General features: G+C 34.9%; 1 protein-coding gene across 1 annotated transcript; it reads right to left on the bottom strand.

Moving 5' to 3' along the window:
- Positions 1-1749: 1749 nt before the first annotated feature.
- Positions 1750-12026, bottom strand: LOC124642473 (gustatory receptor 5a for trehalose-like). The gene is made up of 11 exons (XM_047180906.1): positions 11857-12026; positions 8941-9059; positions 8476-8655; positions 7057-7202; positions 6631-6753; positions 4377-4525; positions 3788-3841; positions 3441-3500; positions 2945-3107; positions 2339-2428; positions 1750-1945 (listed from the first exon to the last, which is right to left on the bottom strand). The coding sequence occupies exons 1-11, from the start codon at positions 12024-12026 to the stop codon at positions 1892-1894; spliced, it is 1308 nt and encodes a 435-aa protein (XP_047036862.1). The 3' UTR covers positions 1750-1891.
- Positions 12027-13807: the final 1781 nt, after the last annotated feature.

Genomic DNA, 13807 nt, shown 5'->3' with positions numbered 1-13807 from the left:
TAGACTTTTTAAATAAGGCACCCTAATCCGATAAAAATTGATTTCTAAATATCGTAAAAATAACGTTTTAATATCGTGTAGGTGAGAATCTTAAATAATTTTAAAACTCGTTATCCATGCATCGTCGGATCGCGTAATGGCGGAGCTTCGATTTTTCAACTAGTTTCTTGCTTATTCTTGTAAAATATTACGTAGTGGATATATTACGTGAAGACGTTATTTTACGGGGATATAATTTTACATAGATATCATGAGCATAAGAATCAGTTTTAACCTGATGCCATAATTGTGTGTGTAATGTATGTATACATGCACATTATCTTTGTATGTCTAAATGGCTTTTCCACTAATCATACAAAGGCAATATGCATGTAGGTCAACATACATTTACATACTTGAGTGTGGCTAGCAAGATTTCTTGCGATAACAGGTGAAAATCAATTTGATAATGACCATCTAATTAGGCTTTATTTACTTTCAAAATTGCCTCTACCTAATGCTTCTTACCATACACTTGACAAAATATAAAGTTCAAATTCTTAACCACACATCACATAATCCGACCGCTTGTCATACAACGTAACAAGCTGCGCGGTGTTGCCACAAAAAACATTTTTAATTTACGCCAAAGAAATCTGTCGTGTACGATAAGCCGATTTAGAGTAACCACAAACTGCAGACTAAACAGTCGGCTGACAGTTGGCCAACAATTTTTTTAAAGAAAATCTGGATTCCAATCAAAAATTTCGGTCGGTCTGATACCGGCAGAATACCTGATTTTTGTATGTGCGTACTATCATTTATCTTCATACTGATTTATGAGCCTGAACAAACTATCGGCCGACTAAAAGTTTGCAGTGTGTGTACCTACTCTTAGAATGAGCATTCGCAAGGTGATTTTATTTTTATACATATTTATTTACATTTTTATGGGAATTGTTGACAAAATTAGGTATTACGAACACATTTTATATTAAGAAGTAGAATTAACTCGTTCTCGGAATTTTGGGTGGAAATAAGTTATTTGAGACGTATTTTGGAAGATCGAGTTTCGGGTACTTATCGCGATACTTTTCACATTTGGGCTTTTTCCTACGTTGTTAAGAGATATACGGGGGCGTTGTTAATATAAACGTGTTGATACAATATTGTTGTGCCTAAAATAACTTCTTCAAACTTTTTTATTATTTTTTTCGTGATAGTATCTCCGAAGCTAAAAAAAACCGGCACTGAGCTCACAAACACACATGCCCTAGTATATTATAGTACCTGTAGGCAAATCCCTTAGCTTGGAGGTGGCCCTTGTCCAGCAGTGGACGTTTTTCGACTGTGACAATTATAAAAGTGCAGAACTACAAATCCCAAATTCCAGCTAAGCTGACCAACCCTTGCTAAACTCAGCTTAAAAAAACTCAAGCATATTTCTCTCACATTACCCAGCTCATTAAAGTATTTGAGCTGCGAGTGGCGCCACAGGTATCCAGTTCATTAGTTAGCCCGACGTGAATAATGGTGGCCCAGAGCACTGCAGGGTTAAAGTACGCGCCGAGCGAAAAACTGCAGCACTCGTTACTTTAATGATGTTACGGTAAGGGTTAAGCCGAAGTGGTGAAGTGGGGAGTCTTGAATGAGGAGTTTAGTTTGTATTTTTGGTGTGGTTTATTTTAATTTTAAGGTTTTTTTTTACACTAACGTAAAACATTAAAATAACCCTTTTAACGTTTTATTTTTTTTTTTGCAAAAAATGTATTATATAATTTTAATTTTTTTACACATATTTTGTTTATTTTAATGTCTTATTTATTTGCATGAAGCATATCTTACAAAGGTGTTACAAATCATAAATACCAAATTAAGAGTAATCAATAGTATTTTCAAAATCTTCTGTTGTTTATCTGTTGAATTGTAGCAATACTAGTTCATATGTGACGATAGTTCCCAGGAGCTGGAAGAAAAACTTTTAATTTTAATTAAACAATGTCTACTTATAGACCTCAGTTATTAGTATGAGCTACTTATGATAACCTCCACGCACATTGCAGACGATACCATCAGCATAATTGATTGACAGCTTATTTTGAAGGTAATCGTGGATCCAATCAAATTAGTCGATCTTATACCAACCTACATGTCGTATAATGTGAGCACCATCATTCATCTGCTCTATAATTACCGGTATGATAATTAACTTTTACCTATATAAAATGAGCCCGATATAAACTATCGCCGAACGGGGTCTCTTAAAGTTTCACACTGTCTACAGATTAAAGTTTTCAATAAATAATACCTACCTGTATTTTTTTTTAATCATATATTAATTTCATCACACATTACTTACAGTTAAAATCATAGTCCTTGTAACATAGAAGAAGTCCAACCCGCTCATGGCGACTTTCAAGTTGTTTATTTGTGCAATAAATCGCTCCACCTACAATAATATTTGCTCATGTCACTGCCAAGGCCGCAATGTTTCCAAACATTATCGTATACACAGGAAAATACAGCAGAGATACACTCGTTAATCTGGGTCAGTTGCAAAAAATGTCATACTAGATAAACTACATACTTTCTGTAGTTTTAAATACATGCTCAAAGAACTAATCATAGAAAGATATGCTTTATTCACATTATAAGCGACTTTCAAACTACCTTTTTGACCCTTACATAAAAGAGCAAAAAAAACACGACATCAAGGTGATGAACCTTACAGTACCGACGAAAGTTCTTCCCGACCATGGCAGATTTCAAATTATTAAATAATATTAATTAATGCTTATTTTAAGTTCCAACACACATTACAAACCAATGAGACACGTCTACGAGACGATTCGTTCATGCATCACTGATCGCTTAGCCTACTATTCGCTTACGACCAAAACGATTCACCCCACATGACGTGTTATCCAGAATTCCCCAATTCACATACTCAAAGCGGAGTACTCACCTCAATATGAAACCGGGAACTGGGAATTCCGTACAGTACATAAAGGGGGGCAACAGAATTCGAATGTATCCTGGCAGCCAGCAACAATACGAGCAGAGTTCTCAGCAACAGAAACGAGAACGAATATGTGAAATATATCGAGTGTTCTACGCCATTCAAGGCCCTGGAAACAAGCGAAATCAAACCTTATTTTATGCTGTATAAGGATAATTTTTGTGTGGTTGTTCAACATGTCGTTTTGCAAGGATGGTAACACATTTGTCTCAATTTACTGAAGGTATTGTCTGTAACAGTGTTGTTTAATAATCTAATTAACATCTCAAGATTTCAATTTGGAATAATGGAGTGCTTTCATGGAATTTATTAGGTTCATAAGAGGAGAACACGTTGTTACGCAGCCTAAATGTTTAGTATTCAAGACTGTAAAAATGTATGATAATACTGAACTTAATCATTGTCGTATTCACTTCAAAAGGTGAAGAGTCACTCGACATACCCTTTTTCCCCTAACATCCACGGACAAAGGGGATTCTCGTATTCATTGACAGGAGGCACTCTGAAATGTAGACAATTCATTTGTTTTTTTTTTTATCTTCTTTTTAGGGCTGATCACATACTATTACAAAATATAGCCATTAAATATAACAAACGGAACTAAGAAGCATTATAATGTGTACGTCCGCAATAATAAAAAGATAAACACAAAAAAATAACAAAAGTTCCAAAATTGACTTCGCAAAAGCTAATTATGTGTGTATAAGTAGTTTAACTAACCGTTCAACATAGAATCTAATGCAATTAAATTTCTTTCAATACTTTAGAAATAAAAAAATACACACTCACTTAGTCTGTGAATCCTTGAACGTACAGGTAATAAAATGTCCCGTTTGCGTCCGACTGAAAAAGACAACATTCAAATTATTAGCAGGCAGTGGGAGGTTAAGTAAATAATTCGGCTAACCCTTTGACCGCTCGCCTGTGATCAGAGAAATTAACAGAGGGTTAAATTATATGGCCTACTAAGTTTATGTGTAGTGATAGTTTTAAGTGATGCTATTTAGTATTTTGACATAAAGTGAAAGGATGATAAAATTAGGCAGTTTAATTTTCAGTTTTTATGGCTTATTTATTTTTCCATGAACTGTGTTGAAATGTCATGATTACATTAAAGATTCATAATTTACTAAATTGAATCACTGAGGTAGGAACACCTAGGAACAATACAAAAATAGGCAGTTAAAACTTTTCTATATTTCTACTTTTACTTATCTATGTATTTATAGGTAAATATGTATTGCTCATGTATATTATTATCAAAGAAACGATGAATGGATTGTGTGAAAGACGATAAGACAGAAAAGTATTCGGATAAGGACAACAAAACGATGATGACTTAACTAAAACTAACAAAGAAACAAGGGACGAAACTTACCTCAAGCTATAAAAAAGTTGCGTACATATCCAATACAGGTTACTGCCGAACGAAGTCAGTATATAGATGCCGAACTGACCATTAATCAGCTTCACTAGACGGACTATCTTCAAGTATTGCGTGCGGAATTCTAGGCAAGAAAAGTGCTCCTGTGGGATTAAGGAAAGAAAATATAGAGGCATGTTGTATTAAAGTACCTAAGACATATTGTACCTAAGTCTTTAATAAAAAAATTGAATTATATTTTGAAGTAACTTTTTTTCTTTATCGTGGACTGAACATACAACTTGCTTCACCGCTTAAGGCGGCGGTGCGCGGTGTCAAGTGATAATCGTTTAAGGACCAATTCTTAAAAGCGGGTACCCATACTTGTGTGGGCAAAGGTACATGCATGTTGTTTTTGTATGACTCGGCAACTCGACCGTTCTAACTCTGAGCGTTCCTGAGCTCACGCATAGTAAATCAAGTACATCAATCAAATACATTTACACATACAAGTGTGACCCACCCGCTTTTTGAGATAAAATATCTATAAGTCTGTGGGCAATCTTGCAACTAACCTAACAGGTACCTTATTAACTCCATCAATTACACTTTCTCTGCTGCCCTCTTCGTTTTCAAAGCAAAAAGAGTATAATCATAACAATTGATCAAAAATTCAACTCTCTCGAGGTCAAACGAAAACTGCCGCGTTCAGCTACTGACTGTTCTATCCTGACGATACTTTTGAGATACATTAAGATAACTATCGCCTAAGTAATCAGGGTTAGTAGGCGAATTAATTTCTTCGTTTTCACCGACATTGCTCTCGTCTTCTTGTCGTGGATAGCGAAAGTAATGACTTTATTATAATAACTGGGGTTATGATCTTAATGATATTGCTAGGGTGTAGAATATTCTATTAAATTTTGGCAATGGCTTGCCTTTTAAAGTTGATACTGTGAAATCAGCCTATTTTATTTGCCATAAAAATGGTCATAGGGAAATAGGAATATATATACCTCTATTAAACCTTATAACGAGTAGCTATGAGTTACATAACGTACGTATATAATTTTTCAGATTTCAGTGCTTAGGTATTTTGAGATTTTTACTGTGTCAAGGATGACACATTAAAAATATACACACAGTAATTATACATCAGAAATAATTTTAAAAAAATGAGAAACAATAATGTATGTTCATAAGTATTAAGTATGTTACTCGAACGGCCCTATAATAATTGCAATTCACACCTTAACACAACAACTACCTCAACAATACGCTAAAACGTAGAAACAATGAAAATGTAAATTACTCCAAACAAATTGCGCAAACATTGCGAAATTAGGCGAAGGAAACTAACGACTGTAGTCTGTAGTCGCACACAATTTCACTCAACTAGTAGTAGTGTTTAATTGAAACCTGTGTCTGTCTGTGTTTATAGCAAACCTGTATTTGTAACTAGATTTTGCACGTGACTCTGGATAAAATAGCTTATCTCACACAAAGCTGCTATATTTCTCCGCGCCAAAAGCCATTCAAATCGGTTTAGCCGTTTTGAGGCTTAATATAATACTTTTCCAAGATTCAACTGGTGTTGGAACAAAATGTTTTTTCTAGCTCTCTCGCTAATAAACATTAACAAATTACTTATGTACGTACGAACATTTTTGCGTGCGAACAGATGCTGTGGAGTCGCGTAGACTCATTCACAATTTTAGTAGAATCTCCTCATAAGGCTTACTCTACAGCGAAAAGCTAAAGCCTTAATATTCCTAAAATTTTCTTCTATTTTCTAAACCTAGTAAGACGTTTTATTTTGGCGAAAATAATAAACTAACAAATGGAAGTCGCAGGCAGCCGGGTGCCGAGTTTTCTGTTCTGGCAACATGCCATGCGCAAAAAGATTATAGTCTTGAAAACAAAATTGGCAGATATTAAATGCAGTCTTGGTAGGTGTATTTTGTACTGTATAAGGGATAATTTTGGACATTATTTTAACATTAAAAAATATATGATTAAAATCAATAGGTATGTATTTGTATACCTACCTAGTGATTTTCTAATAATCAGTAATCCAACAGAGTTTTTCATGCATGTATTTTTGTAAAATTACTGATCCTTCATTCAGATGTAGTTGTATATTTTTACAATAGAAGATAGTGATTTTGATACCATTTGTACAAAAAAAAAATACCTACAACAATGTTATTTCCCTTACAACACTTTTTTTATTCCTCAAACAAGTTTGTTCTAACAGTATAATGGTTACCTGTTCTGCAGCCTTCTTGAGGAGCTCATTGTGTATGAGCAGATGTTCCGTCAGGTAGATGCTGATCACCATGATGAGCAGATCGTTCAAACTCCACACAAACGTCGACTGAATATTAAACAACTGCAACAGAGGAAGAAAGTAAGATGCTTTTACACACCCTTCTCTTATAACCTGGTTAACTTGTACAGGATACTTCCATGGTCGATGGGTTTCAAACTAAGTCAACAGTGGCGTCACACGATCGCTGCCCCGCAGATTCTTACCTCCCGCCGGGCACTTTGCACTAGCGTTTTTTTAAAGTACCAAGGGCCTTTAGAAAATGTGAAAATCGCCCAGATAATTTTGAATGAAGAGCGATTGTAGAATTACTTCGATTTTGGTGTATGTGATTTGAGTATCATTAATCCTCAGAACAATACTAACCTCACTGAGAGCCCCCTTCCAAATCGTAAAAGGCGTATAATCAAAGATCCAAGGCATGTTAAAGCGAAAATAGTTTTCAGCCACATTGTTAGAGTCACAAGCGCATGCTACTTTCAATCCATAAAACACTGAAAGAAGATGTTCCACTGAAAATAGAAAAAAAAACATTATAAAGGTGTGGCGTAGCTCCAACCCATCAATTAACTTGACATTTGAATTTGAGCCCTAAATCGTATTCATATATAACACTGATAACGTCAACATAAAAAAAATATATAAAGCAAACAGCGGCGGGGTGACAGCGAGCTTGCAGCTACCTAATAACAGCTGCGCCGTGCCGTACCGTGCCGTAGCGTGCATGTGTGCCATGACCTTTAATCCTTTCAAATCTCAATCAATGGCTGCAGTAAACTAGTAACTGAACGTCCAACATTCAAGAACTTGTAACCAGTTCAGAAATGTGAATGTGTACTACGCTACGATTTCGTAGCACATTGCTACGCCGTAGCGCGTAGTCGCACGTTGCTTCTACATTTCCAAGCTTTGCTCGGTGCTGTAGAATACTTGGTGAATTTCTGTCTGCAAATTTTGATCGATTTCGATAACCTGAAGTTAAAAATGGTGGTTTGCTTCCAAATTACATTTAGATATGTATAAATAAACATCACTTTTCTTATTTAGAAAAGCTCTTAATTCTATTAAATTACTTTGCGATGTATTTCTAAAATCTTGAAGGATTAATAGTAAATGCGTGTTTACATAGTTATATTATTACATTTGATAGTATTTCATCTGTCTCATCCATCTAATTTGATTTATGTGGAGAGTACACCTGAGACTGTGCGACGTATTTTCTGTTGCTCGTGATAATGTATTAATGTTTGATACTATTACTATAAAATTAGCCACTATAAATAATATTGCTAAATAGAAAGACGATATGGCTCTGAGTAGTATTTTGTTTTTTTAAAGACCGAAGACAAAATCTAAAAAAGAGAAGTATATAAGAAAAGGCAAGACGGATGATGGTCTTCTTCTTCCTTCTGCCCTGGTCCTAAGTCATTCATTTGGGGTTGATGCAATATGTATTCTTCTTCTATTTCTCTCTGACAGACATCATATGGATGACAGTATAAGAAAATTGCTGAAATTAAATTTTAGTAAAATGATGATAGATGAAGACTCCAGCTTTCTTTGTATGAGACGAGGCCTTTCTCCAGAAGACCAAAGGACTGATAATAATACAAACCAATGGATAACACATACCAATAGCAGCAGTCAATATGAATGGACGTTGCTGATGGAGGCCACGTTCCTGTGGAAGGGAGGCAGCTCGCGCTCCAGCGTCTCCTCGCTGCCCACCAGCGCGGGCCAGCAGCGACCGATGTGCAGCAGTATTAGTGACGAGATCATACGTACCAATAGCAGCAGTCAATATGAATATAGTGGTGGCGTTGCTGATGGCGGCCACGTTCCTGTGGAAGGGAGGCAGCTCGCGCTCCAGCGTCTCCACGCTGCCCACCAGCGCGGGCCAGCAGCGACCGATGTGTAGTAGGATTAATGATGAAATCAGGCTTGATGTGTAGAATACTGCGTTTGCTGAAAAAATAATATATTGTGCTATTTTGCATCTTTTGAGGCTTTCTGTTAATAAACATATGAAGGGTCTTTGCAAAGGTTGTGTATTATGTTGCTTATTGAGTATACAAGTGACCCTGGCTTCATACAGGTATAAATTATATACCTCCTTTTGAATCGGCATCAACATCTGTTGCGTAGTTTTAAGTAGGAATAGAGAGCGGAAAGTAACTTTGTTTTTTCACATACCAAGTCAAGGATAAAGTCAAGAATCGAGAAAGAATAATTTCTGTACGAACAACTTACTTATATTAGCTAAGGAGATGCCGTTCATCATCAGCCAACAGAAGGTCATGACGAACATCAGTAGCTGGCCGAACAAACTCGCCACGTACAGGACCGTGTATGGAGACCGGAATGTGAACCTGAAAATAATATTTATTGGATATCCACCTAAACTACCTACTTAATTATAAAGCGAAAGAGTTAGTCTTTTAACTTTATTCTTAGATAGCCTATTTCATGAGGAAGGTTCTTTGTTCAGGTGCGCCAAGTAGTTCTCCAGGGTCGTTGTAGAAATTGCGAAAAACAAACAGCTATAATATACCTATGTTTTGTAATTCTATGGTAAAAAATCTATGGTAAAAAATCGGTTCTTCAAATATTTAACTATCCATATAAATATTTAATAATCTCAAATCCGAATCAATTCATTTAATCCCACTACAAATCGCAATGAAATTCAAATAACAGAAACATTACTAATGCAAGCGTCTAAAAGCACACCGAACTAAAATTAAATTCATTTGTTTCCACACGAAAACCTTTTACTACAAAATGGTAACGAAACGCGACCGCAAACCTTTCTAACACTACATTTAAATCCTAATAATCCAAGGGGTTCTCTTGCAAACTACAAACTTTTAGTCGGCCGATAGTTTGTTCGGGCTCATAAATCGGTATGGAAATGATTAGTAGTACATAACAAGGATCTGACATTTGGCCGGTACTACACTTTATTAACTTTAATTTTATTTAGTTTATTTTTTCACTTTATTTAAAGTTTGAATTAATTCTCAATTTTCTTAAAAAATATTGTTCACCATCCATCGGGCCAACTGTCGGCCAACTATTTAGTCTGCAGTTTGCTAAACCAGAGCTCTTCGATAGGTATTTGCATCAACTAAACGAAATTATCATGTGTCATTACGTATGCTGCTACCCACTTCATCCATTCCTAATTCATTTGATTACATGTAGCGTCATTAGAATGTCTCACAGGTGTTGGAATTGTCGCTGGGGAATCTGCTAAGGCGCTTTTCACACTACAATATTCAATGGCTATAATTTTACAAGTAGTTTTCCTAATCAAAATATTTATGACGCATTACTAAGGATTCTTTTAATTCCATGATCATAAAGGAAAGTTATTGTGGAAAATAGAAAGTAAAGAACAGCTTAAGAACTAGCTTCGACACATTTTAGCTTTTTTATAGTTACAATCATCTCGGAATAAACAAGATTTTACACATATAAACAAATACGCTAGTTTCTTTTTACCAGAAATAGATAGAAAAATAATCCTTTGTAGAAATAATAAACGCACAAAAGTTTTTGCAACATTGGTACACATTCTCGCATTCAAGTATCGCAATGTGCTACGAAAGTTATAGTAAATTCGCGAGACTGCGTAGTGTAATGTTAATAAAACAGTACATCTTTGAGTGAAACTCAGATGTTGTCTTAATGAGTTAGCTCGTATGGCTTTCACGACAACTTTACATAATACTATATGACACCTGTATTCTCTGAAACATCTAATTCTACGCTATAATTACAGTATACGTGTATCGTCGGATATGGCCAACTTCGGTACAAATCTTGTCTGATTGTTTCAGAAAAATTCTACACAAAATATTCAAGCAACTATAAAAGGGCATCCAATTTTTCGATCCATCGATACTACTAAATATCTTCGTCTTTGGTGTTATAATGGTCCTTGTTTCTGTGAGCAAAACAACTTTAATATACCTAGACATAAATGCCAATTATGTAGATGTCCCACTCAGGACGTGTCCTGAGTGTTTCCTAATAAGGACACGTCCTGTGTCTATTATTATTATAATAGGACTCAATTGTAAAGAAAAAAAATGCTTATATAACTCTTCAGGACACAAGTCCTAACCCTCAAACAACCCTCGTTTACAAGTTCAATTATGTCTTAAGTACCGATCTGTATTCCAGCAATCTAGATCACCTAACAATCCCAATCGTAAGTAATAGGTTAGCCGAAGTACTTGTTCTTTACGAATGTACCTATCTCCTCCTACACTAAATATTCGCAGAGTTGGAGCAATTTGACAGAAACAACCCCTTACGCGTCAAGTGGAGCTCATATCCGATTTACTGATTGGTATTTTGTGAATCTTGTTTATGGGAATTTTATTATGGCGTATTAACCCTGTAATGTTTATTGATCCAAACAAATATTATAAAGAGCTGATTGAAAAAAGATCTAAATTTTAAGAAGTTAAACTACCTATCCCCAGGTAACATCCAAACTAATATTAAAAATGGGAAAGTAACTTTGTCTGTCTTTTCTTCACACTTAAACTACTGAACCGATTCGTGTGAAATTTGGTACAGACACAGTTTGAAACTTTAGAAAGGATATAGGATAGGAAAAATAAGAAATAAAATTGATTCCGGACATATAGCGCCATCTATTGGTCAAACCAAATATCTGCTAGGATCCACTATTCCACGCGAATGAAGTAGCGGACAAAAGCTAGTGGGCTATATTTTGTCAAACTATGGAAAGAAGCTCTCCAAAGACGCGGATGAACAACTAGTGTTGTGTAATAAAAAGGTAGGCAAAAGCTTAAGTCTTACTGTTGTTTATTTATTTATTTATTGACACACCAACGACTTATTCACTAACAAATTGCATTAGGTATTAAGTTATATTAAATGGCGTTGCGGTGAATTCCTTACTTATAGGCGTGCACAACACTTCTATAATCATTAATGAGAAAAAAATATTTATAATTGTTGCGTCTCTTGTTCTACAAATCAGAATTATCATTGTGATACTTACATAGCCTCTTATCGTTATCGTTCGGAGAAACGAGTTAGGCTTGCGCCCTCTGCAAACTCGCCATCTTGCCCCAGTCCCACTTTCGTACGTAAAAAGGGCCACGAGAACTGTCATTCCCATCTTACCTCAACCTCCGGCTAGTAGGACAAGTGAGACCAGAGACAGGGAGTAACCCCATCACTCGGCTGCAGAACAGAGTTCCTCTGACAGTACTATGCAGGCCACATATCTCTCGCTTGTCTAACCGATGTCTAGTCGCCATGTTGAATGTCTTGAGGAATAGCTTCGATGTCATTGTTGGTGGATCTAGAATAAATAGATTTTTTTTATATTTTAAATTTAGTTAAATACATTTAATAATTGTCATCGCAAATATTTTTTTCCTTGTTCTACCTCTAGAAGTACAATAACATTGTGCAATACTACAAGAAAAATATTGTGCAATTATTTTTGTCGCTATCAATAAATTTTAATGTGCACAACACGAAATATTGCGCAATTTAATCGACCGTACTTTGAATTTTCTAAATAAGTCCACTTACTGTTCAAAAACTGTTTTTAAGCGAATTTTCGAGCACAAAGAGCGATCATCCACCACTGAACCACTGTACAATTGCCAATGGCCGAAACATTCAACGGGTTATACAAACAAAATGTAGACCTGTCTTCGTATTGACACCAAGAAAATTCTTATTTTCATTGAAAACACAAGTGACCACAATCCATAAGGTCTGGCATAGTTTTGTGAAAGGTTACCGATGTAGATAAACAATTCAAGTTGACATGATTCATCGGGTTAGAACACTGTTTTGTTTAGCTATGAGAATATTGGTTTTTGTGTGAAACGTGATTATTTACTGAGATTTGTTTGTGATATTTTAATGATACGACTGCTATGGACTAGATTCTGCCAGTGGTTTTGCCTGCGTATCAGAACTTTACTACTTCCAGACATTTTTTTTTTCAAATCCAATTATTGAGATTAGCACGTTTAACGAAGCATAATAATTTTCTGGTAAGGTCAATTGCCTATACATAAAGGTCATGTACTGAATTGCCTGGTTTTCTTAAAAAAATAGACAAAAACTGAGTATCTGTCTAAATGCTGATTGAAAAGGTCGGGGAATGCTTGTACAGAGTTACAAAGAATATTTAATTACATTTTAATATTTCAAAGCAATTAATTCCAATAACTTGAAACAATAACTAGTTATAATTTAGTTAAAAACTTTGCAATACGTTCGATACTCAACGTCTTTGATAAGTATTGAACAATAAATTGTATTCACTTTCAATTAAAGAATTTAATGAATTCTCGATAAAATAAATTGTAGTTATGTAATTAAAAACTACGTTATTAATAACAATATATAAAAGAAAAACACGTCAGATAAAAATACATAATCAAAGTCAAAGTCAAAGTATTTATTATTTGTAAAACGTATGTATAAAATAAAATGTAGATCTTAAAGTTAAAATAGTGCGCTATGTTCTGTCTATGGTGAGACGTACAAATATGGTTTAGACTACGTACTAGAATTAAAATAATAAATTTTTACAATTAAACCTAAAATTAAATATCTAAATTAGTCGTTTAAGAACTCATCAACCGTATAGAAACATTTCTCAATTAGAATTTTTTGTAATGTTTTCTTAAACTTATGAAGAGGTAGTATTTTAACCTCATCGGGAATTTTATTGTAGATTCTAGGGGCGACGCGACGCCAAAGAAACTTTTCTGCATGAGAGATGTTTTACACCTCGTGTGACACAGCTGATTTATATATTTAGCTCGCATAGGAGTTTTTCTGACATCCGACAGTTTAGTGAACAAGTGCTGGTTAGTTTTAACAAATAATGCAGTTTCGAGAATATATAATGATGGCAAATAATGAAACATTATTTCGAAAAAAATATACCTACTTACCTCACAAAAGTATCTACGTAAATAACTATAATAATATCTACATATTTAGCTACATATTTGAATATCAAATTCATGAAGGTCCTGCCATAATCCAAAAACCCTAGGTACCTTCTTACCTTAAGAAAGTACTGTACTTATATACTTAAACA

This window comes from Helicoverpa zea, chromosome 2 (genome assembly GCF_022581195.2).
Source record: "Helicoverpa zea isolate HzStark_Cry1AcR chromosome 2, ilHelZeax1.1, whole genome shotgun sequence".
In the NCBI taxonomy this organism is placed as follows: domain Eukaryota; kingdom Metazoa; phylum Arthropoda; class Insecta; order Lepidoptera; family Noctuidae; genus Helicoverpa; species Helicoverpa zea.
This window is presented reverse-complemented; position numbering and strand designations above follow the sequence as displayed.